Raw genomic sequence first — 27,514 nt, 5'->3', positions numbered from 1 at the left:
GTCTAATAATTGTATGCTATATCTAGATATATTGACAACTGGTAAAAGTCTAATAATTGTATGCTATATCTAGATATATTGACAACTGGTAAAAGTCTAATAATTGTATGCTATAACTAGATATATTGGCAACTGGTAAAAGTCTAATAATTGTATGCTATATCTAGATATATTGGCAACACTGCTGCTAGTCATAGCCTATAACGTAGGTCGAGACAAAATATATAAAGAAAGGATATTCAGATTGTCTAATCCACGGAACGTTATATCCGAACATCATAATTCCAGTAACTAGTAATATATGTGATTTCTTAACCACTAGTTAATTTAAAAGGAAGATAATTTAACATTATGGATATCTTTGTTGTTTTGGGTATCTATGGCCTCTAGCGTGAAATGTAATTTTAAAAAGTGCATATGTTTCACATTATGACTTTCTATGATCTGTAAAGAATAGTTTAATGTTAAAGCTACATCCACTAACCAAATACAACATATATGCAAGTTGTATACATGCCAGCACCCAAAATATACCGTCAACAATCCGTTTGAAGTCACCATTATGCAGTTTTTTTTTTATTACTATCCATCCAACAGTTTTATACCATCCAAAACCCACACCATACCATCAACACAATGTTTGGAATGACCAGGTATTTACCATCCAGCACCCGACACTCAAACAATGTCATCAACACACCGCTAGCAACCAATACCCAATACTGTATATCCAATACAAAAATAGAGCGAATAAGACCCAGCTAACTACCATCCAACATCACTACATATTCTAGCCAACGAAAAGGGATAGGGATATTTACAAATTATACTTAGAAGCACACAAATATATTATCACTCAAAACGTTTAGGATGTCGAAGAAGGGGAATCAAATTACACACACACACACACACACACACACACACACACACACACAAGGGTATGATTGTTACACTCACAATACCCACACATATGCTTATATACTAATACACAAGACACATAAAGGTGCTTTCGAAATTCACTTTTTGTGTATATTTGCGAACACAAAGGTGTCGACCGTTTTGGTTCAAGACGTTTAAAGGTCGCATTTATTCTAAACATGTTTAAAATTTCTTTTTAGTCTTTTCAATTATAAAGTTAAATGTTTCAGTTTCAATTTTCCTTTTCAATTTTTGGTTTTCTTGATTTTTCATTTCCATTTTCCTTTTTTTCAAATTTCGTTTGTTAATATTCCTTTAAGTTTTTATGTCCTTTAGTTTAAACATTTACGTAATTTGCATTTTTAATTTCCATCTTGACTTACATTTTGTTTGATATTAAATTTCATTTTCAAATTTGCTATTCAAGTTTATTTTCAAATATTTGCATTCAACTGTTCAATTTTTTAAATCTTAATTTTCAATTTTCATTTTCAAATTATTTTTTAATTTATTTTCAATTTTCACTTTCACATATTTGGTTTTCAATTTAATTTCAGTCTCATTATCAGTTTTCATTTTGATTTAAGTTCACTTTCATAAAATTGTTTTTCAGTTTATATATTGTTAAATCTTTCAAAGATGCATGGGTTACTGAAAAACACTAAAGAGTTAGTAGTCTCCCTGCTGGAAGAGGAGGTGGAGAAAGAAAATTGAAATGTGGCAGCGGAGAAGAAACAGACGGGGAACAACAATCTGTTAAATGGCAACAGCAACAGCAATAACATCTAGAGTCGGATCACCCCAGCCAGCAATGCAGAACTGGGAAAGGGATGCTAACGATCCTCACTGATCTCTTCCGGTATATATTCATCATTGCATTGGGCATCGATGGAGCAGATGTGCCAGATATAGAGCCTGGCCTAAGAGAAGTGGTCACTAATGGAGAATGGTGTTAATAAACCTAAACATCCATTCTCAGGACCACCCAATCTCTTCGAAAATAGATATTTTAATCAAAATCACTGCCACAATGTATGTTCTATGTACGTTTGTTTGTGGATGTCTATATCTATGTCTTCATCCCAACTAATACTTTAAACACTCTCTCATTTGGTTGTGGCGATAGTGTATCTATGAACACTATCTACCCAGGGCTTAATTGAGTGTGAGGGTGTATATAGATTTATTCGTTCTTTTTTGCATTCTACGCTATTGCATGTGTTTTAAATAGTAGTCGAAAAGTGGGTGTTGGATTGTAATGAAGAAGTGCGTGTTGAATAGTATCTAAAAACGTTAACATTATATTTCCTACGGGGTCAAGACATTGTTTTCACATGGAAACAAACGGTGGATAGTATTTCAAAACGTAGGTACTGGGTATATGTGTGTGTGTGTGTGTGTGTGTGTGTGTGTTTCTGGGGGAACAGTATATCATAAAGCAGGTGAGGGATAATAGGATGTTTGATGTATTGTAATAATATAAAGTAATAAAGAAGAGAGAGTATGCAGAATTGAAAGAGAAAAATTGTTTATATTTATAATTTCACTATAAAATATCAATATATATTGAAAATATTAGCATTTCTACAAATTAAATATGAGAACATTTCTATACAGACATACTCATGTACATAATACATGCAGATACGCATAGATACACATACTGATAAGTACACATACTTATATGAGCATATCTACATACATATGCATTCAATAAAATGAGCGTGAAAGAAAGGGCTAAAGGTCAACCCTTCATTCAATGATCACATTAAAAAAATATTACATTATTCACGGTTATCAACTCCACCTTCATACTGACTATTATATTTCTATATCAATCTTGTTTTCACAAGATTCTATAAAGTAGACAACTTTTATAGTTCTGATTATTCCAGGTCAAACTTATTAATTTCAACTTTTAAATGAAATATCAATTCAAATTAGAGTTCTTGCATACTTTGTTTTTTTTTTCTTCAAAATTTCGATCTAAATATAAAAGATTTTGCTAGCAATAATAATAAATTTTTACAATTTGACCGGCACGATAAATTTAAATCTCCCAGTAAAATAAGATTTGCAGAAATTTTGAACTCAACTCCAATCTCAGTTCTACAAAAATTTAAACCCGACACCAAAATATTTCACAATAAACAGTTGCAAAATAAATGTTTCATCGCTGCTTCGTCACTATTATGGACAGAGCTATCGGTTATAAATCCAATTTTGATACGAAACTATTTGTCCTCAGTATGTTATAGTTAATTCTAAACTGGAGCCACTATATTTTTCGTATCCAAAGTAATTTTATTCAGAATAGAATATACCTTAGTCAACCAATCTCTATATTTGGAATATTTTGTTAAGTTTCTTGAGCTTTCGGACATTGAGAAAATACTTTATGACACTTTTATATAGCTCGCTGCACTTTGGCTGATTCCTGCGTAGAACTTCAGTATTCTTCAAGGAAAAAAATCGTGTAGAATTTTCTTCATGTGCAAATTTAATCTTAATAAATATAGTCTGATTTCACTTATAATATCATATTGGCTAATAATGGGTGAAGTCAATCCAATGTTAAACCTATATAGACTTTTAACATTATGATTCCCATAGAGGACCATACTGTCATGTTATGTAAACCTATGTCGTAAGGTTAATTACCGCAAGGTACCTAAGTGTCACGTATAACTAATCACACAGGTATGCCAGATTAGATTTAAAATGGATTAATACAGGTATATAGTGGTCAAGAGGTACATATATGAAAACTGTATTAAAAACAGATACACACGTCAGCATGTCAGAAGTCATAGATATAATAAAACATTGACATATTATCTTTAGCTGCAATGATGATATTCTACTGATCAAGAAGTAATGTTTTAATGAGGTTTTAAACAAAGTAATTTGAATTACTTATCGTCAGGGGTAAGGAATTCCAGAAATCAGGTACTGACACATAGAAGAGCTTCTCAAATGGTTGGTTCTACACCACGGAATCTGCATTTCGTTATTAGTTGTTGATCGGAGATTAGTATCGCTCAGTATTTGATGAGCATATTTCAGTTAGGTTGAACATATAATCTGTAGAAAGACGGTTTAGATTCTCAGATATCACGATTCCTTAAAACTCAAAAAGTGTCTGTATAGGTAGCCATTGCAGACGTGAAGACAAACCATTCAAGGGAGCCGTAATAGGAATTTCGGAATCGATCGCACGGCCCTTTTCTGCAATTTGTCAGTTTGGAAAGATCATAATTGTGTTTCCCCAAATGGTACAGCCCTAGTCCATCAGTGGTAGTATATATCCAAAACAATGAAGTTTAAGCGAATCGAGAGGTATAAATTTCGACAGAAAGTTTAAGAGTTCTTCTTTGGACGACAATTGCCAATAGGTGATTGACATATAAATTCCAGCCATGGTGTAGTTCAATGTAGATACCAATAAGATTTTTTGATTTTTTTATCCTATATACGTTTGAGCCATTTTGAGTGAGAAATAATTCCATATTAGTGAAAGTAGTTGCTTTGTTCTGATTGCCATGCATTTCGTTATAGATGCATTAATGTGTATTATATGTTTTCTGTCACTAACGTATACATTTCTGAATTCGGGTTTGATGTTTATTTTCACTGGACTCGAACAAATTATCAGATGTATGAAGTGTAAAATCGTCAGCGAAAAGATCAGTGCTAGAGTGTACTGGGTAGAAGGTAAAGTCTTTTTTTAAAAGCCCACTGAATCGTCCACCAACTCGAATGCTTTTTTAAATCAATACAGATTGCACCTGAAATTTCGCCGGATTCAATCGCCAGTAGTTAGTCAATACGTTTTTCGTGAAGGCAGTTGGGGATGAATGTTTTTGTCAGAAACTTTATTATTTTAGGGAGGAGTTGGTACTTGTTAAAATATCAAAGAATATGCTTGTTGACATGTTTTTCAATAATTATTTTAAAGTATCGGGCAGATATTGGTTGAGAGTTAGATTGGTCGTTCTTGTTATTTCCCTTTGTTAAGTATGAATACCACAGCTAATTTGAATGATTCTGAGAATGTGCAGGGAGCGATGCTACTGTTAATTACTTCTTTCATCGACTCAGAGATTGAAAAAGCACAACATTTCAGAATTTTGAAGTAAACTTCATTAAGACCCCTCCACCAATGTGTACGTATTGTTAACATAATATTTGAGATATGTCTGTCTCCAATATTATTTAGCATTTTCAAAAGATAAAAAATACAACAAAAAAAAGATCGAAACAGCATCTTAAAAGTTAACTAATGATTTATTATTTCGTATATATAATTTGTTTGCATATTAAGTGAGTAAAAATGAAAAGGTGTGCGATGTACGATTTGTTTGTCTGAGTCTTATATCTCGACTTATCGGAGGGTTTGGAAAACTGGTCCCGAATCAAACTCGTCCTGAATTTAAGAAGTATCTTTTCACATTTAAGTACTTTTTTTAAAATCATTTAAAATGAAAAGCAGCATGGGGCTAGAATTACTCAGTTATAGTCAGCGGATATTAAAGACTCATTTATGGACATTTTCTATACATGTCATTAATAAATCTATAACGGATAATTCCAAAGCGCAATAATAACTGGCAATAGATTCCAAAACATTTTGGAATGGTATTTATGCATCAGAATAATTCTCGTGCATATAAACACACTTCGCAATGACCACATATCGATTGCTATGTCTAGCAAGTGGAAAATCATTCCGAATGAACCAGGTCTCCGTCTGAGTAGAAGTGATCACGTGCAAATGTCACATATACATACACGTACTATAAAGTCAAGATTTTTTCGATAGAAGCAAAATGATATCGGAATCGAATCTTATAAAACCCGTTTACGCATATATCCTAAGTTACGTTTGCTTTTTTTTTTTTTTTTTGTCTGCTTGGTGGGGGGGGGGGTGAGGGGGAGAGGGTGATTTGTATAGTGATCAGTAACAGTAAAATGATTTCAATTGGAGACGCCAATAAAAGCTGTTAATTCGTTTTAAAAAATCCACAGTGGGCCTGCGGGACTCGTGTATTATTGTCCATGAATCCAGAGTTGGAGTATTTCCTCCATCAGTGAAACATATCTATATTTTCATAAATACGTAACTTAGGCTGAAAATAATATGTAAACAAGAATCATTTATATTGTATACAAAGACTTCATCGAATTACATGCTAAATGGCAATAATAATGCATACTTGATAATAGTAACGTATCTTGTATCCATATAGTTTGTATCTGATATACATATCTCCACGTGTATTAGAATTATAAATATGACATTTCTCATGGAATATGTGTCCACTCTTCTCGGGATGATTGCTTATTTTCTTGACATAAATGTTTTGATAGAACAGATGGATCAACAGACCTGAGTAAACCTATACTTTCTGTAACCGAATGCGCCGTAGCATTATAGCGTATGTGTGGTCTTGTTGCTGTTGTTTTTTTTTTTTTTTTTTTTTTTTTTTATTGTATTGGTTACTTGACCGGTATGCGATAAAATACAGTAGCCGAAATACATTCTAAGATTTGTATATTTACTGACATGCAATCGTATTAACAAAATGTATTTGAAACTCTAGTGTCACTTTTCCTAAACCCTTACGTACATTGCTCAAATCAATTCCAGATATGAGGAGTGAAACATTAGCCTAATTTCATTAATTAAGACTTACATTCGTCCTTATATCGAAGACCCTGGAATGTCAACTATAATATTTACGACGCAAAGGGCATTCTGGCTTAAATTATGATTATTCTCTATTGATCCCACACCCACCGATGCAATTTTCAAATTTTACTACTGGCCTAGAAAATGAAGACGCTGTTGCCTTGGTCAGCAAATCAATGTACCATGTTCTGACGTTTTGTTGTGGTTTGTTCATCTCACATTTAAGCGTGCATCATACAGAACCATTCAAGGTTTTATCTAATAGAGCTGGTTACGATTAAGAGAATATGGCGCAACGCATAATTACCGAACATCTAAAAGAAAAGAAATAATCCGCGTGGATAATGTCTTGACCTCGATGACACACTGTGAAAGAAGACATTTTTCGGAAGCTAAATTATCATTCAACGAGATTAATAGCTGCCAGCCTTCTAGGATCACAATTAGTGAAAGTAAGGATAAAAGTCGTGAATTTGGACATGAATTAGTGAAAAATACCATGACAATAACTCCATCCACTCTGACCGTCAATACTACACTATATCAAGATCGCAATATAAAACTAAAACACTACATATATGCAGAAATATTTATTTATCAAGACATGATACTGTGGCAGACATGAACTTCCTCAACTGCTTGATCGCAAATTTGTTTTCAAAAGAGTTCAGGTTTCTTGCCTGCTGGGTGATCTTGGTGACTAAAATTGCTAACAAATTTTCTGTAGCTAAGGAGGCCCTAAATTCTGTCTTATTTTTCTTCACTAGAGAAAATACTCTTTGGCTGTCACTGTTGCTGTGAGGAATGCACAGGAGCTGCAGCACTTTTGGCTCTTCCACAGGAAGATTTGGAAGCGATTTTCGAGTCCGGGAACATTTGTCGGAACAAATGTTTAGCATGGTCTCCAGCTGATAAAGGTAGATTGTGTTCGACAAGAAAACTCACAAATAATGCTTCAGCATTGGTAGCTTGCAAGTCTTCTGCCAATGGCTTAAAATATTCCAGAGCTGAAATCTGCGAATTTTTAATTTTCCGAACTTCTACGTGTTTTTTGCAACCGATGTGCTTCCTCGCATCGTCTCTGCGATGGTACACTGAGTGCAAAAAACATGATGAATATCAATGTTTAATGGCAGAATGCACGGCCAATTTCTGATATATTCCAGATTAAACTTTACTTTTTGAGCAATACGTTTCTTTTTCCTTGGTGGTGAAGACATTTTGAAGATCTTACATGCGATGTAACTCAAATCAGTGTTGGTGACGCATGCGCAGCGCAAAATTCCGGTTAGGCCCCAATTTCTCTCAAAAGCATTTGTAAAACTACTCTTATACATATAGATTAAAATAGGCTAAAATGCTTTCTACCGGGCCAACTGTACTAATCGGCTGTAGATCTACTAATATCGCGACAAGCAGTACCGGACCGTTTCGGCAACTGCGAATATCACGACTAGCGCTTAACGGGAAATCGGTTATTTTATTAAATATTTAAATTAATTGAGAATTGGAGAATTCTTGAATTTTTGGCTTGCGGCGTGAATCCGTGAATCGCTGAAAAGGTCGTGAAATTCACGCCAAAATTCGTGAGGGTTGGCAGCTATGCGCGGCAGTGAGGCCGCCGCCGCCCCGGCCCGAGCCTCAGCCTCAGATAGGCAGTCACTCTGTTACACGGCTCAAAGGGTATGTGCAATGTCATATCCCTAAAGAAAGAAATCGATGTAAATTTATATATTTTATTTTAAAAAAGTAAGATACTATCCAATAACACACGCAAAACTGGTCAATATATCGGAGCACAACACGCTTGTTATAGTATAGGTGTAAGTACATATTTTTGTGTAGCTACTAAACAATATATAAACTGTGACAACAATGAGATCGCATCAAGTTGTATAAGTTTTCTTAAGACGGACAGGCAGGCAAATCAACGTTTATCATAATATTTTCTCTGATATTTTGGTAAATTTTGCAAACAAAAGATCACGATATTCGTCACCAGAAAATAGAAAATTATTTCTAAAACAAAATAAAAATGCGCGATGAAGCAATGTCACCTTCGTGTCCACCTGCATTCATATTAATGTTATGGATAGAACATCTTAATATCAAAAAGTACAGAGGAGTGTAAAATGGTTGTTTTATGATAGATCTTTCTCAATCATTAGTAATGACTTGTACTTTTAATACTCTGTCACGTTTGCTAAGCCCCAGCTATAAAGTCATGTATAAGCTATAATCTACGGTCATGGAAATATTACTGCAGCCATGTGCTTGATGTCTAAAGATTTCCGCGGGCTAGTGTTAAACTCTTACGTACTGTTACCGTGACCCGCCAGAGATAGGAAACTTGAGTTGGCGAAGACGACCGCTCGCATCATTTGATAAAGGCTTGCCGTATCACACCTATGTGTTACAACTTAGTCCTGAGATCAGAGGGAAGCCCGCGGGGTCAACGAGGCGTGTTCTTATCCCTCACGTTGACAGTCAGCGAGAGGGACATTGTCTGCTAAGTTTGATTGGATCGGCTCACAGCGATGTCCAATCGGAATTGAAATAGAGAGTGTGATTACAATTCCGATTCGAAGAATAACTTTCCAAACTTGTAAATGAAAAGTTAGTATTCGCCTGGGAAGATTGCTAATCAGTAAGGTTACTCCGATAGAGCCACTCGTAATTTGGCTACAAAACCTAGAGGTAGATTCTAAGAAAAGGAAAAGTGTCTAAAAGGTCAGTAAGTTATTTGCTTGATTTTTTCAGAATATTATAAATCATAATTATAATTATTTGTAGTATGAATACTTAAGTGCTAGCATCGTTTAACATGTAGAATTGCCTTTGTAGTGTTTCATTTACATGCGCATTTGAGAAATGGGATTGAGCCTACGTAAAGAATTATTAGATGCGAGACGGAATTATGTAGATTGTTAACTTGTGGTCAGAATTAATTTTGTAACTCGCTATTATGTTACTTCATAGTAAACTAGTATATTTACTAATGCGTTATGATATAATTTACACGTTTGAAATGTGAATTTGGAAAATGGATGAAGTATGTAAGATTAGTTTATATGGATGAATGAATATATCAGAGCTGGATATTTGAATGTTTATAAGATAAAGAAATGCATCTGATTATTGTGATATTCTTTAGTATAACATGATTAGGAATAGTATGACAGGATTAGGAATATTTATTAATGTGATAGTTTATTGATGTGTGTATAAGAAGTAATTTATACCGTGCTGTACTGTGACATTTGTTTTACCATACAAAAACGTACGGGTATTTTGATGTGAATGAATGTGTGACCGAAGCAATTTAATAGCCGTTATCTGATGATAGGCTGTGTGTAGTGTTAGAAGAGAGGGGTAAGGAAAATACTGTACCGTCCTTGTGTTGTCACAGGAAGCTTTTTACGGGACACAGAACTTCGGGTTCGATTAAGCCTCGTGTCTTCAAGAGTTGGAAATGGAAGTGAGACTAACTGAAACAGTCGAAGTCGACGGAAGTCTAGTCGGTGGAGAGAATGTAGAGGAGGAAGACAAAGAGTCTAGAGCAGAAAGAGGAGGAGGAGAAGAAAGAATTTGGGGAACATCAAGGAGGAAGAGGTGCATGAATTGGGATAAACAGGAGAAGAATACCACAGAGGAATAGATTGCAAGGACAGGTGGAAATCTATCTCACATTACTAATCAACTGATGCAATAGGCTATTAAAGGGTCGAGCGGAAGGAGTGTAATTGGGAATTCGAATCATTTGATTAATGAATTGGCATTAAATTGCTATTCGTTGAACTTGAACCTTTTTGTATATTTAACCATCTAACCGTCGGCACTGCTGACTGCGGGCTCGGAGCTTTACATCTATTTTCACTAATTTAACTTCCAACCAAAATCGAGCCTGGGTGAGTTTTCTATAATAGTTTAATAAAATATTGGGAGCACCCCAACCCCATCTACAACAATCCTCACAAACTCGTATATTGTTTTAGCGTAATGACATTTTTGTGCCAATTTTGATATATACAACATTCACACGTTTTAAATCGCACAAGTCTTTCGCTTGAAAAAAAAGTCCCTCGAGTAACTACTTCACAACGGTCGTAACGATTTATTAATAAGCATGGGCTTACATTTTTTCTGACATTTTTTTTCTTTCTTGAAAATGAAATTTATTTACATTGCCATTAAAAATCTAATTTATTTAGTTTCCGATTTCACCAATTAGTCTTATAAATAAAATTCAATGCAGATTAGAAAGGGCGCAAGGTGTTAAGGATAAATTATATCAATGATATTTATAGTAACAATGTGACTTCGTAATTCGCCCTATTGACTCTTCTGTCACTCCACTCACCTGTCCGCCACTTCTATGAACCGATTACTCACATGATATGATGTACGACCCAATTAGCTGCGTGTACATTAGCTATTGAAGAAACGGACATTATTTTAGTGTGAATTATATAGTAATTGTGAACCTCAAGATCGAAACAAATTAAGAGCCCAATTTAATGAAACGTAAAGGTTAATCTAACTGTAATGGCTTCTCTCATAAATAACATCAACACATATTACGAATATGGGAAAGGAGGAGTTCAAGGTATTGGATGTAAGGTTAACCGAGACAAGATTTGTGTGAGCGTGACAAATGGCAAACTTTTTACCCTTATGCTACGCAGAACTTCTGGGTCAAACTGTATTGTTCGTGAGATGGCATGACAGCTGTGATGTTGCTTGTTGTTTATTGAAAGGATAACGAGAGAGATCGGATACGTCACCCACGCTGAATGTCTCTCAGTGGGATATACTGGAAATTATATGCATATAAAACGATTTGAAATTCTTTTTCAGTAATGTTACAAAGTTAGTTCTTTTTTCAAGATCTGCTGTTAAGGATGACGGTTTGCGTGATGTTGATAATGATTTGGTTTGCTTCTACATTCATTATACAACTCACATTCATTTAGATGTCTCTATGACTGATACACTTATTCGGACCCTTGGTGTGGATGTGCCATTTTTCAACAGTTTCATTATATTTCAACATTTTCATTCATTGGTTTTGTTCATCCATTCATTGTTCACTTTCCATTTTTGTTTTGGAGCTTGGCTCTATGAATATTAGTACACATATTAGACTAGTGGTATATATGTACTTTTCATTGGTTTCAATATTATTTTCTTCTTTCCGTGTGTCCTTCCACCGATCCCTTGTCACGACATTTATTATGGAAGCTAAATTTCCAAAATGTTTAACATTATGAATTTTGAGATATATTTTAGACTAACGATAATGATGTTAATTTTGTTATTCACAGTCCGTCACTTTATTTTATCAATTTTTTGAAAGCCCATTTGACCATCCATCTCTATTCACACTTCCATTTCTGGAGTATAACTGGCGTGCTAATCGCTTCCTTGTATACTCTATACTTGGGAGCTTCCAATACTAGTATATGAAATATTTGTACACACCAATCTTTCTCCAAACAAGACTACCTGATGGTTCTCGAGATTTAAAACACTGTCCTCCTGGTCCTTTTATGCCCAATATACCTATCACTATTACAGTTTGACTGTCCCTGAATCTTTTGCATTTTGGATTATAATTCTCCGACTGTTTGAGATTTTTCATGTGGGGACACATGCCATGAAAGTTCCATATAGGCGTCTTTTAGTGCTAAGGAAATTCCGGTTTTCTGCATTTAATATTTTATATGTTACTATGCAAACAATGTGCATAACTGGGAGTACTGGACCATTCATAGCTGTTCCGTTCGACTGCAACGGACAATAGATACTCGTTACCTTTAAAGGACTCTCGTTTTATTTTGGTTTGAATTTAAATCTGTACCAACTTACATTATTAACGAAAATAAAGGAGAAAATAAAAAGCCAGTCAGTAGGAGATTAAAATTGGTTCTTTGTTTGTAATACTCCTCGAATGAACCGCAACAACATTTCGTAGCCACCACCCCACAAACACACACACCTGCATACCAGCACCCATAAGTACTGAGACGCACCCACACCAGCTGAGCAACACGCACATCTACTTACCAGCAACCAGATCTCCCGACAACATTCAAATCAACTGCTACTATCACCCTCACCCACTCACCAGTACCCACATCTAATGACTAGCATGCACTCCTACTCAGCTGACCAACATTCACATCCAAAAATTAATGTGTAAGGGTAGGATGTAAAGCGAAGTGGTAATGTAACGAGGACTATAACCTACATTTAGACAGTTACTTGCTATAATAGGTCAGGGTGATATTACGATTGAGTGCTTATCATTAAGACTGTTGGTCAATATGTTTGGATTATTTAGAAGGTGTAGGTAATGATCAGTAAAGAAAGGAGAACGGCAAAGAATGTGACCGTTATCACGACAACCACCACCAAACACCAAATTACATTGCCAGCGGTTTTGATTAGGAATGAGACACTAATGCCTATGATACCAGGCAGCAGTGCGAAAAAGCATCCTGTATAGCAGCTCCAATTGGTGTTTAGCCATTGTTTTCTGTTCGCGGAACGCGGAAGGGGTCAGGTTTAAGTGTTGAACTTTGTATACCACCGTCGCCTGTGATCGCGAGCATTAATAAATCCAAGCCCTGTAATAATAGAGGTGATTGTTATGACCTGTTTGCGGAAGATGGTCTTCAAACGGACTGTGAGTTGTGTGTAAGCATGGAGAAACGGTTGCTAGCTTCCAGAATTCTGGAAATTTGACTGCGAAAACCATCTTGGTTAAACCTGCCAGCCTCCAGCCCCGGTAAGCCCAGCCCCGATACGGCATCGCATTACTGCGAGGAAACCGTTTTGCTTTGCCATAAACTTGAGATTCATGTTGGAATGTTTTGAGCACGGATGCAGTTCATCCGACGTGGTTATATGGTATTGCTCCTATCCAGCTAGCGCCTCATCCCCGCTGGTCCAATCGGATGTATCAGATAATAGCTCTTTTGTCTCTCTGCATCTACCTTAGGTAGGTCATCTGTCTTATTTACTTCAGTAGTAAGTGTAACTGCAACTAACAGGTAAATGAAGTTTCTATTCATCTGGCTGATCATTATGTTCATGAACACCAAGTATTTCATCTCGATGTCAAACTCAGCTTACGGCATGTTTTAGCAAAACTGTAGATTTGAACTAGTCACAACAACATTGAACAAGCTGCTGACTAGTCACGCGTTACTGTAGGAAGTTAGCATGTTAAAGAAAGAACACCTGAGCATGTTAAAATTCGTTTAAGCACAATATGTCTCAGCAGAAAAACAAACTCGAGCCAGTATGCACTCATCGTCACGCTTGGGATAAAGGGAATTCCAAACAATATCGTTCCGACTAATAACCTAAACATCATGGAACAAAACTAGATGCCTGTTGTCAGATTTCACAACCTCGGCCAAAACACTGCATGATGGTCGGAGTTTAGTACAGCTGAACAAATAGGACAGTTCATATTTTCTATACCAATGTTTGTGTGTCTGTGTGTGATTTGGACTTTTAATATAGCTTTAAAAAAAATTCAGTCATTTCACTGATGTCTGCAGTGTGGCTGTTTATAGTGATGTCTAGCACTGGGGCATCATGTCTTTGGTATAACTCGGCCGGGGATCGAACCCACGACAACTGACATCCAAGGCGGATGCTCTAACCACTAGGCCACCGGAGCGGTCCTATACTAACGTAATAACATATTTATTACATACATATTTTTTTATTTTAGGACAGATTATAATATGAACTCATTTCAAGTCCCTATATGACACATGGAAATGACGAGGTATGTACCTTTCACTCATGATACATTATTCTGTGGCCTGTGTGATCTCTAACAGTAACCTCTTTAGGACACAAAATTATCATGTCCTCACTGGCATGCTAGAAGATTATCAAAAAGTCCAATATTGAAAATAAGCAACAATGGAGTGAAAAAGACAATTCTTTTCAAGTCATGTTTTTTAAATAATGGAAAGGAAGCATTACTTCAAGTAAACTAGTTTCATTTCTTTTATTTAAATGGGAAAACACAACCAGATGCAAACAAGCCACAAACATAAATTGTGTTCTCAGATAATACTGACCTAATCATAATAATATTAGCAAATAAACTCCACTACCTCTCAAATCCAACTCTCCAATAATTACAAGGTTTTCGTCTTCTTCTCATACATATATAGCATAGCAGGTTGCTGTTATAATTTATTGAAAGCTAAAATTGAAAAGATTCTGTAAGTAATAATCAGTTAATATATATATATATATATATATATATATATATATATATATATATATATACATATATATACACACACACACAAGTAAATATAAAGGGAAGAAACTCTTTGAGATTATATTCCCTTGACACCATTAACTGGCCACCCATATGTCCGATGTTATTATTCAGTTAATCTTAAAGGTCACCTGCCACCTATATTGTACAAATGTGTGATATTATTATAGTTATAAACAAAATGTATTGGTTATGTATGCACACCATACAAATGTTTAATTAGACTTAAAACTCCGCTTTATAAAATGAAAAAAATATTCGGCAATCTCCGCAAACAATCAGTAGTTTCCGTGTGCCAAAACCGGATATGACGTACATGTATCCCTTCTATTCAATCTAGCCAAACAAGTGCTTAATTTCCCCACGTAAATGTCTATGTGATATAGCATACGATCGTGCTTTTGTACAGCAGATGTGGTGCACTGTGTTGCATTCGGATGTAACCAAAAGAGTGATGATGGAAAAAAGTGTTCTTTCTTTTTCCGAAAAACCATGTTTACCAGAAAAAAGTGTATTCAATCTGTGGGATGGGAAAGTTGTATCATTTATGCCGGATTATAGTGAATTTGGCCCAAAGACAATTTGGCCCAACTCGAAATACAATTCAGCCAAACTTAACAAAATAGTTTGTACGTTCTTTTTCTCCAACAAAAAAGTAGATGCTTTGTAAGATAGGTTTTAGGGGGAACAAATAAATTTAAACAAACTATTTTGATATTCTTTGAAAGAAAATAAACATACTTCATAACATACATATTTATGAGATAAAACACAAACTGACATATCTTACTTGTTCTAATTAAAATATTTACATACATTTTTATGCTAAAAAATATATGCATCTGCACAACGACATTCTCAATTTAAGTCTTCCGGTCAAATTATCAATAATCATTTATAAAACAAAAATATGTAACAGATAATATTCTACATAATATGTATAAATTTTGTTAAGGGTAGTGTACATGAGATTATAACAAATATACTTAATTTTAGGTTTCACGTTGTAACACAGCTGCATACAATACATACTAGATTACACATCAGAGACAGAATAATGATGAGCATTTTGTCAGTATTTTGTTGCCACAATATGAAGCTCTTATCATTTAATTTTGTTTGTTTTTATTTTTCAAGTTGTCTTATTTTTTGCGCACGTACATTGAAAGCTTGTCATTACTGGTCAATATTGTCAATCATATTTGCTCCATTATTCCGTACAAATTAGAAAGGAAATAAGTTTGTGTTTAATTTGTGCCCCACACACACACACACACACATACACACTCAGGGTACAAAATAAATTGAAAAACATACACTTGTTTGAAAATAAAATTAAAGAAAAATAACCGTTCACTGTTATCGTATATTCCTTTTTTTTTCATCATGCGAAAATTATTTTCTTTTTAAAATATATATCCAGGAACTTCGTATATGTAGCGGATGCCGGCTTGCGTATGCATCCTTAGTGTAGTGTGTATCTCTTATGTGAAATAACAAAATTGCAAATGAGACGAAAGTATCACCCGATTGCTTGAAGGCACCTGCCATTTATGCATTATAAGTTACTTATTGCAAACTGACCCAGATTGTATTGTATCCAGGTTAACTATAAATCGGTATTTCGCAAATAAAAATATCATTATTTTAAAATACATTCAGTGTGAGTGCGAATGATAATCTTTTGTCTAGCATGGGTTACAAAAGTATTATTAAAGCAAGTTATTATTGTGTATACTATTTGCCCTGCAAACATCAACTATGATTACATATGGCAAACATATAGAAGCCCGGGTGATAACCATAACTAGCAGGGAGCAATAAACTCATTGTTTAAACTTACCGACAGGATATCAAATACATAGGTTATTTTATTACAATGCAAACCAACCATGGAATCTTGACTTTGGTATCTTTTTAGTGTGCCAATTGTTTATTCTGAAGTCGGCCGACAAAAGGAAGTCAAGTCTGGTTCCTTTGGATTCTTTAATTGTGCCGATTTCTTTCATCTTTCTTTTATTTTTATAAAGTCCGCCAATGCAGGGAAGCCACCATTGATTCTTTTTACCTGTATTAACGGGAATTTTGAAAATAAATTGAAACAATGGAACAGTTTTGAAAGCGACAAAATCTAGTGCTTCATGCATGCATACCGATATAAGGCTGAAAAGTCAATTAGTTTTCATTAGTTTCATCTAAATATTCCCAATTCATAGTTTACAGTGTTTTATTTTTCGACAACAAGAAGCATGTACTTCGTCTTGTAGGGATAAATATACGCCATTTCCAGTTGTGTCCTCTATAGGTAGGAAATCGTAACTAAGTGGAAGTAACAGCGTTCTATACTTCTATTTCGAGTAATTAAATTATTATTTCTTCTTTACACTTGATAATTTTTTTGTTCTTTTTGTCATGTAATGCAAATCTGATATAAATAGGAAAATGTTGGAGTATGGACGGTGACCTTTAAGCAAAACCCCACTGAAGTTGCTCATAATAGCAGAGGCTTTACTATAACGTGATCAGCATATTATTCGCAAAGATAATTTACTATACAATTTCCTTTCTCTGTCAAGTATATTGCCTGATCATATTAACATTCAGAAAATAGCCAACAAGAAGATGAAATGCTTGAACATCCAATCTATAATCCAGATTCCTTTCAAAGGAAATACCACTAGATGTTATATATGAAGAATAAAACTGCTCACCTAATGTAAAGACAGTACAAGTAAAGTTCATCTAATATATTAATATTCAAGTAATGAAAAATAAAACATTTTTTATAAGGAAAATTTCATGTCGATGCAGTGAAAGCAACAAATGAATGTGAGTCTGTGCTGTCATGAAGTGGTTGTCTGGCACACAGCAACTGTACCCATCAAGATTAAATTCCTTTCAAAGAGACACCATCTATCAAAAATTGAATTAAAAAAAATCGGATGTGTAATGCTGCCAGATGAACTCAGTCATGTCTCAGATTAAACACCCTAGTTCAAATGCTATGCACAAAGATGTCACTTAAATGTCATGTGCTGAAATCTGTACAAAACATATCGGGTCTTGTGAAGCTTCAGAAAACACTTTGTGTACCACATACTCACACCAAGATGCCAAAGTTTGAGCAGTTATGTTGTGTTTCCCAGCCATTACAAAAACAGTCATGTAGTGCCATCTATGTTCTGATTAAAGAGTGAGTGAATGGCCACCTTTAATTGCTGCATACATTCAGGTGGTGTTGGCTACTGAGCCAAACTGCATCATTAGGACAACCCAACCATCCAATCTGAAATGGAGATCCACCAATAAGGTATGCAACACCCTCACCCTGCTTTTCAAAGCAAGGGGTAAATAAAAAAACACATTATGTAAAGCAGTAGCTCAGCAAGCTCTAATAACGAACCTGAATGTATCAACACCACACCATGTGAAAATACAATAATAGGTTCTGTTTGGGAAACAGTGACCTGTATAGATTATTGCTTAAAGTGGCCAGCAAGTGCAGAAAGTCCATGTTATGACCTACATTCCCCCACCAGTATGATGTAAGCAGAAGCCTTTGATAAGTGACAGAGGATAGCTTCTCCTTGGTGAATCAGAGAAAAATGCAAAGAATCAGAGAGATCGAGGCATGCAAAAGATGACAATGTACCAGCCACTGAAAAATGTACCACTACTATCAAAGTATAGGGTTTTCTGGTCCATATGATACTTTCCAATATCAATGAGCAAAAAGCTTTCTGAACAAAGGTCACTTGACAATAGCTGGGCATGTAGGATGAGCCTATCTGGGTAGAGGTGAAAAACCTACTAAGAAAGCCACTTGGGGAGGTAGGGCAACACTTGAATTTTCTTGGGGTTATCTATCGCTTGACTGAAAAGGTCATTTACCCAAGACTTAACCCATTTTAGATGGTCAATCAAAACCACTTTGCATGTTAGGCCCCTTACTTTCTGGATTATACTTTGTACAATCATCCTAAATCTAAGTCCAAAGATGAGGACTGAAGAAATGTAGCAGGACAGTTTGTGGTTCCACCTCATTTCAAAGAGATCAATCACTGGATGTCCCCAAAGTGAACAAATCCGATGAAAGATCCATGGGTGAAGGCACCAAGATTAGTTTGGCCCATTTTCACAGGTTAGCCAGGACAGTCAGCCTGATAGGAATGTGTCCACTCTTGACTCTCGTGCTGGGAACACCAGACTAGTACATAAAATCCTAGACCAGAACAGGTATGATGACTGAGTTCCTTTCTACTGCCCATTCGATGATGCCACCAAGTTGTCAGATAATATCAGGACTATCCTTGAACAAAAATTGATTCTTTCAGGCATTAAAAGTATTGTGCTTTATTATGAGATGACTGATGTGAAGGGCCTTTCCTCTGGTTCCAGGATGTTGCTGACCATTGTGAGGTGGTGCTCCCCAACGATGTGAAGTGACATTCATACAGACCATAAAATCAAGTTGGAGATTCTCCACAGGAATTCCTGCAGTAAACCATTGTCTGTGTCACCACTGGTGCAGGAAAGAATTTTTTTATATCCCAGTAATGATATTCATTCAATGAGAAATATGATCAGAAAAGAGGCACTACTACGACAGCATATCCATAATTGGTACATGTAAAGGAAGGTATGGTGAAGCTTGTTTGCAGCTGCCATAAAGTATCCTTGGAAAATTCAAAAGTTTGATCATGGAGAACCACTCACTACTGGAAGCTGACTCTGATAGCTTGATAACCTGTGCAATGGACATGGGTGGGAGGCATAGAAGACTAAAATGTGTGAATAAAATGTCCATACCACACCACAGCTATTGACAACGTTGACTTGATAATTATCATGATCTTGAAGGTAACCAGTCCTTATGTTCACTGTTGTAACATTTATTTAAGCTAAGGAGTTCTGTATGGTACATGTCCAAATGGGTGCAATAACAGAGGAAGATGAAGATGTTGTCTACTGGATCTCCAACAAGGCCTTGGAGTCCCCATGGTCTTAGATTTTGTTTGTCAGATAATCAGGAGATGTAACTAATTCTGACTGACTGCATCAGTAGATGGAAGGATGGTGCTCATCCTTATAACATGCATCAACCAAAGCCTTTACCTTGTAGGCAAGGCCTTTACACTGTACTCAAGACTTGCCGACAACAATGATAGGCAACTAAGCTGGTAACAAAATGCAGCAAATTTCCTCAATTACTGCTTCATAACTGAACTCCTTTCTAATACAAAATCAGATTGAGCCAGCTGAATAAGAAATTCCACATACTGTGGGTACAGTTGTTCTCTGGCAGAGCTTCCAGTCTTACATATCACAGTCAGCGGAATGGGACAAAAGTGGGTACATGCAAAAACAAGATACACCATCAATATTTTACCCGTCAAATGAACATGTGGATTGGCAACTGAGACATTCTGTGTCATTGGGATGGCTAGCTCATTAGGCTGCAGGATAGGTGACTGACCAGAGGTACTGAAATTGTAAATCTAGTTATATATGACATACATGTAATACACATAAGGCACATGTTGGAATTGTTCACTGAAGCCATGATTTGTTTGTTATTTTTATGTAGTACATCCAAGGCACATGTCAGAAGTGTCCACTGAAGCCATGATTTGAGTTTTTTCTCTCACTTGGTGCATCTAATCAACTGTACCAATGCTGAAAACAAACATGTAATGTAATGAACTAGAATATATGAAAACTGTATACCAGTAACGCACCAACCTTAGAGATGATATCATCCGCAGACACACTGCAGTACATACCAATAGAATAATCCATGAAAGTAACCAGGCAACCAACATGGATTGTGTGGCTGGACAGAGGACTGGTTGTCATCATCGAAAGAAATGTATGCATAGGTGTATGTAATATGCCATAAACAAAATAGTCTGTTTGTTTGTGGCATGACTCATTTATATGGACTTCTGGTTAAGTTACAGCCATCCCGCTGTGCTGGCGGGTCAGCAACTGCAAAAGTGCCAGGTGGCATAGATAGCTGAAACTAAAAGCATACAAGGTCAGTATCAAACCCCATGCACATGGACATACATACATTCTGGCCATGCCTGGTTAAGCAGGCAGGACATTTGGCTGCCAACATGTGGAAGCAAACAAAATCAGCCACCATCTCCACTTAAGTATTGAAGAGCTGTGATGAAAATTCCCCAAAGCTAACAGCTAAGTAGTCATCTCCTGGACAAAGTGCCTCATCTATGAGAGGCAATGCAATGGGATGTTCATCATATCATAGTAAAAACTTAAACTGAATAAAATATCATATATGGGTGGCCAAGGTGAGCTCAGCTGAAGGACTATATTCCCCTCATCTGTACGATATTACATTTATAGGAAGATGACAAATTTTATCTTTCCAGATGAGCATCATTTTGAGAGGTAGCAGAATTTTATTTTGTAACATTTACGAGATCAGGAAATCTATTTAAAATACTGCACAGTTCTAATAATGTGAATTTATGGAGAAAAAATAAGCATTTCAAAAACAGGTTTGTGACAATGACCTACACTGGTAGAAATGAAATATTCCTCTGATTATAAGCAATTAGAATTTCTTAACAATTTCATAACACTACAACAAAGGTATGGCAGTGAAGATAAATACAATATCTTAACAAATATATCCATTAACAAATCTTACCAACAACAGTAACGATGACTAAGGCTGTACAAAAGCATGCGTTCACTCCAGCTTGTGGCATAAGTAAGAACTTTTTCGGCAATGTTGAACAAGGCCTGCATTGTAGGTCACGGTTAGGTAGTCATCTAATAGCTATATGAATAACTGTCTGGACAATATTTTTAATAAATGTCAGGAAAAGCGAACAAAGAAATGCAAGTCACAGTGACCCATTCAATCCATGCAGCTTAACATCTTCACACAATACACAATGAAAGTCTGATCACAACAGATGTACTGAAGTAAGCGCTGTGACCTAGATAAGGAGGATCGATGAACAAATGCAACATGTTTGTATAGATGAATGAACAGAACCCCACTTTCTTGAAGCAGTCATACAATGGAATGATGGTCAAATTGAAATATGATCATATTTCTCCTTTAATTTCATGTAGGTTAACTAAAATTTGAAAAAAAAATATTTACAAAATGTCTGGATGATATTCATATCAAGTACTAATTTCAGTTCAACTGAGTGTAGGCAAGAAAAAAGAAAGGGGATCAACAATTTTCCATTTTGTATAAACAGCTGTACACTTCTGAATTTGCATATGATGAATAAGAAAAAAATAAGCAAAAGACCAAAGACCCAGAATAGATATCATATTTGATATGATTACCATAAGAATTCCCAACACTAATTATTCCATATCATATTAAATGCAGCTGAATAATATTTGTATATGAACACAGTCGTATAAAGTAATAACAAATAAGGAATCACTGTAATGAAATATTCATTCTCCTTAAAACTCTCAGCTCATAAAAAAATCTTTTCTTGTCTTTGATTTATAGTGTTTGCTCTTTTTAATCCTCTGACTTAACTGTCTCTGCAATACATTCTTGTCTTTCTTTCCAGTTGTTTGCATCTCTATCTCTCTCTCTCTCTCTCTCCATTAACTATATTTCTTAATTATAACAATATTCTCATACCATCTTGTTGCCTCATTCTCACTCTACTCTCTCTTCTGTATAAAGGAAGAACGCAATAAATTAGGCAATAAAACTTCTTATTAATGATCAAATATTTTACCTAATAATTTATGAAAAATTATAATTGAATAATTAACAAATAACTCTAATAAAGCAAAATCACATTATCAAACAGCCTTCCGGTGAGTTTGGCATCTTGGGAAGTCCATCTTCATCAAACTCTAATCCAGGAGCCTGAAAATAATTTTGAAAAAACACATCTGATGAGTACATGTGTTCCTTTCAAAAGATTTAATGATTTAAATACTATATGAATTCTTCCTAATACTCTCCCTTGGATGGACCAGTATCAATGAAAGAGAACAGCATAACATGTACAGTCAAACTCACTTTCAATCCTTAATGAATAATAACAACAAGATGGTAATTTAACCAACTCAAATATTCCATTTGTTTCAATCCCAAAACAATATGATGTGATAATCATCCCTACAAATATCCTTGGTGTACCATACAATTTTCAACTAGCACCTTGTTTATCTAAATTTGTCTTGCTTTATACAGGAAAGTGGGCCATCAGCCATCACAGGGAGAAACTGTTTTTCTAATCTAGGAAAACCCCTACCATTATGAATTCTTAATAGTTGACCATTCTCAAAACGGAACCACTCTCAAATTAAGACAACTTTCTTCAAGGTCAAATTATTTTGCTTATATTTATTTTTTAGTGCATTACCCCCAATGACAACCAAAATTCAATTCATATAATTTTTAGTGAATAAACACTTCCTGTATAGGTGTGCATTCTGTGTGCATGTGCATATTCATGTTTACAATTGCTTGTCATTAGGAAGGTTTATTTTAATGGTGCATATAATTTAAAAATCAAACATTTACGTTTCTCTGCCTTGAGTCATCAAACAGAAATCATTCTTTCTTTCATTTTTGTGGGAAAGACAGGCATTTGAGCAAAGAAACAAGATTTTTAATAACTAGTTATATAATTAAATTACTATGCATGTGTGTATCATTGTTAAAGTTATTTGTTCATTAATTATTTATATCTAATAACACAGTTCTGATGAGTCAATGGTTTTTATTATATGAATGCAAACCAGCTCTAAATAAAATTTGTCTTTGTTTATATCTCTCTCAGGTGCCTAAAGCACTCCCCAATAACAGGAATTAAGGTAAGACAAGAAAATTGTGTAATACACATATGCTGAACATCAGTTTGTTAATGCATCATATATTAATCAATGTGTATCAACTTCTTGAAAGATGTATATACTATCCATTAAAGACAGACAAATTGAAGTTTATGAAGACATTTGCAGATTAATTCAACATTCTATATTTCCTTGCTGAAATTTCCTGCACCTATTTATGCATACCAATGAGTAAAACAATAATAGTTTCAACTGGTACGCCCTGTGACATACAAGAGACCTGTCCTCCCAATTATGACCACTTTTCAGTCTTCTTGATGACTGTCTTCACCAGGAAATTTACAGCATAATCAATGACTCCTATGGAATTCACAGATGCAAAATGGATAACCATACAAGGTGCACTGTATAAAATGTTATATTTACTGCTTTAAATATTTTATTGCTGGACAAATGTTTTAACATTTTGCACATTTTTTAAGGTGAATGGGACAAAACTAACTCACAGAATAATGGATGTAATTCTTTATGTGGTGGTGGTGGTAGTGTTGGTAATGGAACAATCAGACATTTAAAAGTGACAATGAAAAGCATGTAAAATGTCACCTATCCCACATGGTGCTCTGATAATACCTTCATGGATGGTATAACATTTGATATAGCATGGTACTACTATACTATACAATATTTGTATGGCTGTCCTATGATTCGGTAGAGCATGGTACTTTAGTGTATCATATGGAACCTTTGTCTATGCCATATTTTTTTCATATGTGGTACTACTGTATCACAAAACATCATTATAGATGGTATATCATTTGATATAGCACATTATTACTGTATCACAAAACACCATTATAGATGGTATATCATTTGATATAGCACATTATTACTGTATCATATAACACATTTCTGGATGTCTTATCATTTGGTAAAGCATGATACAACTGTATTAAATGTTATTTTTATGGATGTTACATCATTTGATATAGCACATAAGTATTGTATTGTGCGGCTTGAAATTACGGTAGTCCGCTAGCCTGAGGCTAGCAGATTTCCTGTCGGACTAGTAACTTTCATAATGTTAATAGTCCGATGGGCTAGTAAGTTTTGGTTATCAATAGTCGGTGTTTGTTTATGCCATTCCCTAATAAAGACTTGACTTAGCAGATGTTCTGTAGAATCAAAGCAGTGACCATTGTAAACACAGTCAAAAAATATTAGCATGAGAAGATGAAGTCAATTTCTGCCTTGGAAAGGTGCGTTTCTATAACAAAAATCCATCCGATTTTATGCATTTCACTTAACAGCGCAAATTATGGTCCCATCATTAACAACAGAAGTTTGGTAATTAATCCTAATTAATCTAATAACGAATTAAATAAAAAATGACGTGGTATCACACATTATTCACTCGACCACAGTAACAAATTACAAAGCGGTATACCACACAAAAGAACATGGCAAAAACTATTCAAAGTAATTAGTTTGTACGTTTTTTTGTTTAAGTTTCTTTTATTTTTGCTCGCTACTCAAATGCTTCAACAGTCACAAACAGGAAACTACATATTTTACATTTCCATCGAAATAATTATAAGAATTATATCAATTTATTACGATTACTTTATTGACACATCCTTTCCATACAACTACTTTTTCTATGATGATAAGAATAGTTTTTATATTTTTCCCTTACAAGAATGAACAAACAACTGAATACACGTGGAGATATCCAAGCAGAATGCCATACATTTGTTGGGAATTAAAATCTCTGAGCACGGGCATCTAAGATTTGAAAATTTTCCACCTTATTAATTTCAACAATTCATTGAAATTCGAATAATTAGGAGCAATTACCAAACTTATGAATAATCATACCGTAATTGGAGCTATTAAATACAACGTGCCAAGTGTAGATGGCTTCGTTTGATGCTAATATTTTATAACAGTGTTTACAATAGCCACTGCTTTGATCATGAAGAACATCCGCTGAAGTTAAGTCTTTGTTAGGGAGAGGCCATTTAATTGTAGGAGGGGGCAAAGACATGTGTTTTGAAAGGTGTTTCTTGCTCTGACTTTCTTATTTAAAGGACACTGTGCCATTCTTTTTCTTGCTTTAAATAATTCGCGGCAGCTGAACTATAACATCTCGTATTTCAAAACAAGGCACAATTCCCTCTATAAATCTTTGGTATGACTCAGCCAGATTTCAAACATGTGACCTCCTGCATCTGAGATGGATGTTCTACATTCGAGGTGGATGCTCTACATCCGAGATGGATGCTCTACACATCCCAGGTGGATGTTCTACATCCAAGGTGGATGCTCTACATATAAGGTGGATTTGTGTTCTTATATGTTCTCTGTTTGTGTCACCTTAGTTTTATTCTGTATTCTATATTTTGTGTATTTCCTGTGGTTAAAACACAACATTTAATACTTATCACTATGCACATTTTGACAGACAAAACTACAAATTAAATACTGTAGAAATTTTTTTTCTTTCTACAAAACCATGAAATTTGAGCCCCTAGAAAATAAATGACGGTACAGTACCACATAGCTGTCAAGATATTCCTAGACTCAACAGCACTGTTATGTAGTTATTTTGGTGTTATGATATACAATTTTATTATCTGAAATACTGAGGATAATACTGTATTACATAATGATAAAAATGGTTTATCATTTCTAACTACTCACCATATCTCCAACTATATCTTCCGGTGGCTGACCTAGGTCTTGCATCTGCAATGAAAAAAGATAATTATGTTCATGGAACTCCCCTACCACTATTTTGTTTTAAAATGACACAAACTGATTTCTAGACTGGTTCCTTCTTTCAGACTGCTTTATCATGAATGCAACTTCTGAAACACGGAATCAGAAAAACCACCATACTCACACACACACACCATCTGTAGCATTAACGCTTTTTCCCTTTATTTCTTAATCTGGTATTGGTTTAGCAATATGTTATTTTTTATACATGACAATTTTTGTACCGTGTTTAAAATATCAATCTTTTGATGAAACATGCAAATGTCATTCAGGTAATTTTTTGTTTTCGTTGAAAAGTTATCCATTTCTTCCAAGGAATACAGACATATAATAAGGTCAAAGAAAATGTGTTTCTGGTCAGCTGACTGTCCCTGTTTGTTGCTGACCCTAGCACTTTCTCCCCCCTCCCCGAGTAAAAATGTTTTTAATAAGAACATTTCCATAAACTGACTTGTGCATCTAATTGAGCCAGTTTAGCCCAATACTTGAAGCGCTAAGTATTTGGAGTGGGGAGACCTAAAAGATCTTGTTTTAACATTACGTTTTAATTTCTTTGAGATTGCTTTTGCTGTTTTTGGGGGGAGGGGGTAATTATAATGAGATTCTTTCTTCCATAAAAGGCTGTATTTATTCTGAGAGCTTCTGCAGAGTTAATCAAAGTTTTGTTGTTCCTTTCCTCACCTTTCTTTGTTACAAAATTCTACTGTTGATCTAGACTTCTTTCTTTCTAAAAAAAGTCCAGTTGCAAGTAAGAGACCACTTGGACATTCAAATAGACAATTGGCTACACTGCTGATTTCCTCATTTTCATTTGCCTTTCTTTTATCAAAACATTTCTTTAGCATTTCAAATATATTTATATTCTCTTGTTTGAAATTGACATTTGGCATTTTTTTATATGCATCAAATATCATTTTAAACGGTTACCGTATAACAATTCTAAACTTATGCATACATTTATATCTGCCTCATTCACCATTATTCATAAAAAT

The 27,514-nt window shown here is 35.0% G+C and overlaps 1 protein-coding gene across 1 annotated transcript in view; it reads right to left on the bottom strand.

The window, feature by feature from the left end:
- Positions 1-14,627: 14,627 nt before the first annotated feature.
- The window catches only part of LOC149793464 (peroxisomal biogenesis factor 19-like), a 63,458-nt gene continuing 50,571 nt past the window's right edge, over positions 14,628-27,514 (bottom strand). The window contains exons 7-9 of the mRNA XM_089967457.1: positions 26,445-26,489; positions 22,736-22,806; positions 14,628-16,992 (exon numbers count right to left, since the gene is read on the bottom strand). Of these exons, the coding sequence (XP_089823583.1) occupies positions 16,989-16,992; positions 22,736-22,806; positions 26,445-26,489 (120 nt within the window). The 3' untranslated portion in view covers positions 14,628-16,988. The remainder of the gene's footprint in view (positions 16,993-22,735; positions 22,807-26,444; positions 26,490-27,514) is intronic.

Source organism: Sinohyriopsis cumingii, chromosome 8 (assembly GCF_028554795.1).
Source record: "Sinohyriopsis cumingii isolate HCF-2022 chromosome 8, ASM2855479v2, whole genome shotgun sequence".
NCBI classification, from domain to species: domain Eukaryota; kingdom Metazoa; phylum Mollusca; class Bivalvia; order Unionida; family Unionidae; genus Sinohyriopsis; species Sinohyriopsis cumingii.
The sequence above is the reverse complement of the archived record's forward strand: the minus strand, read 5'-3'. Positions and strand labels throughout refer to the sequence as shown.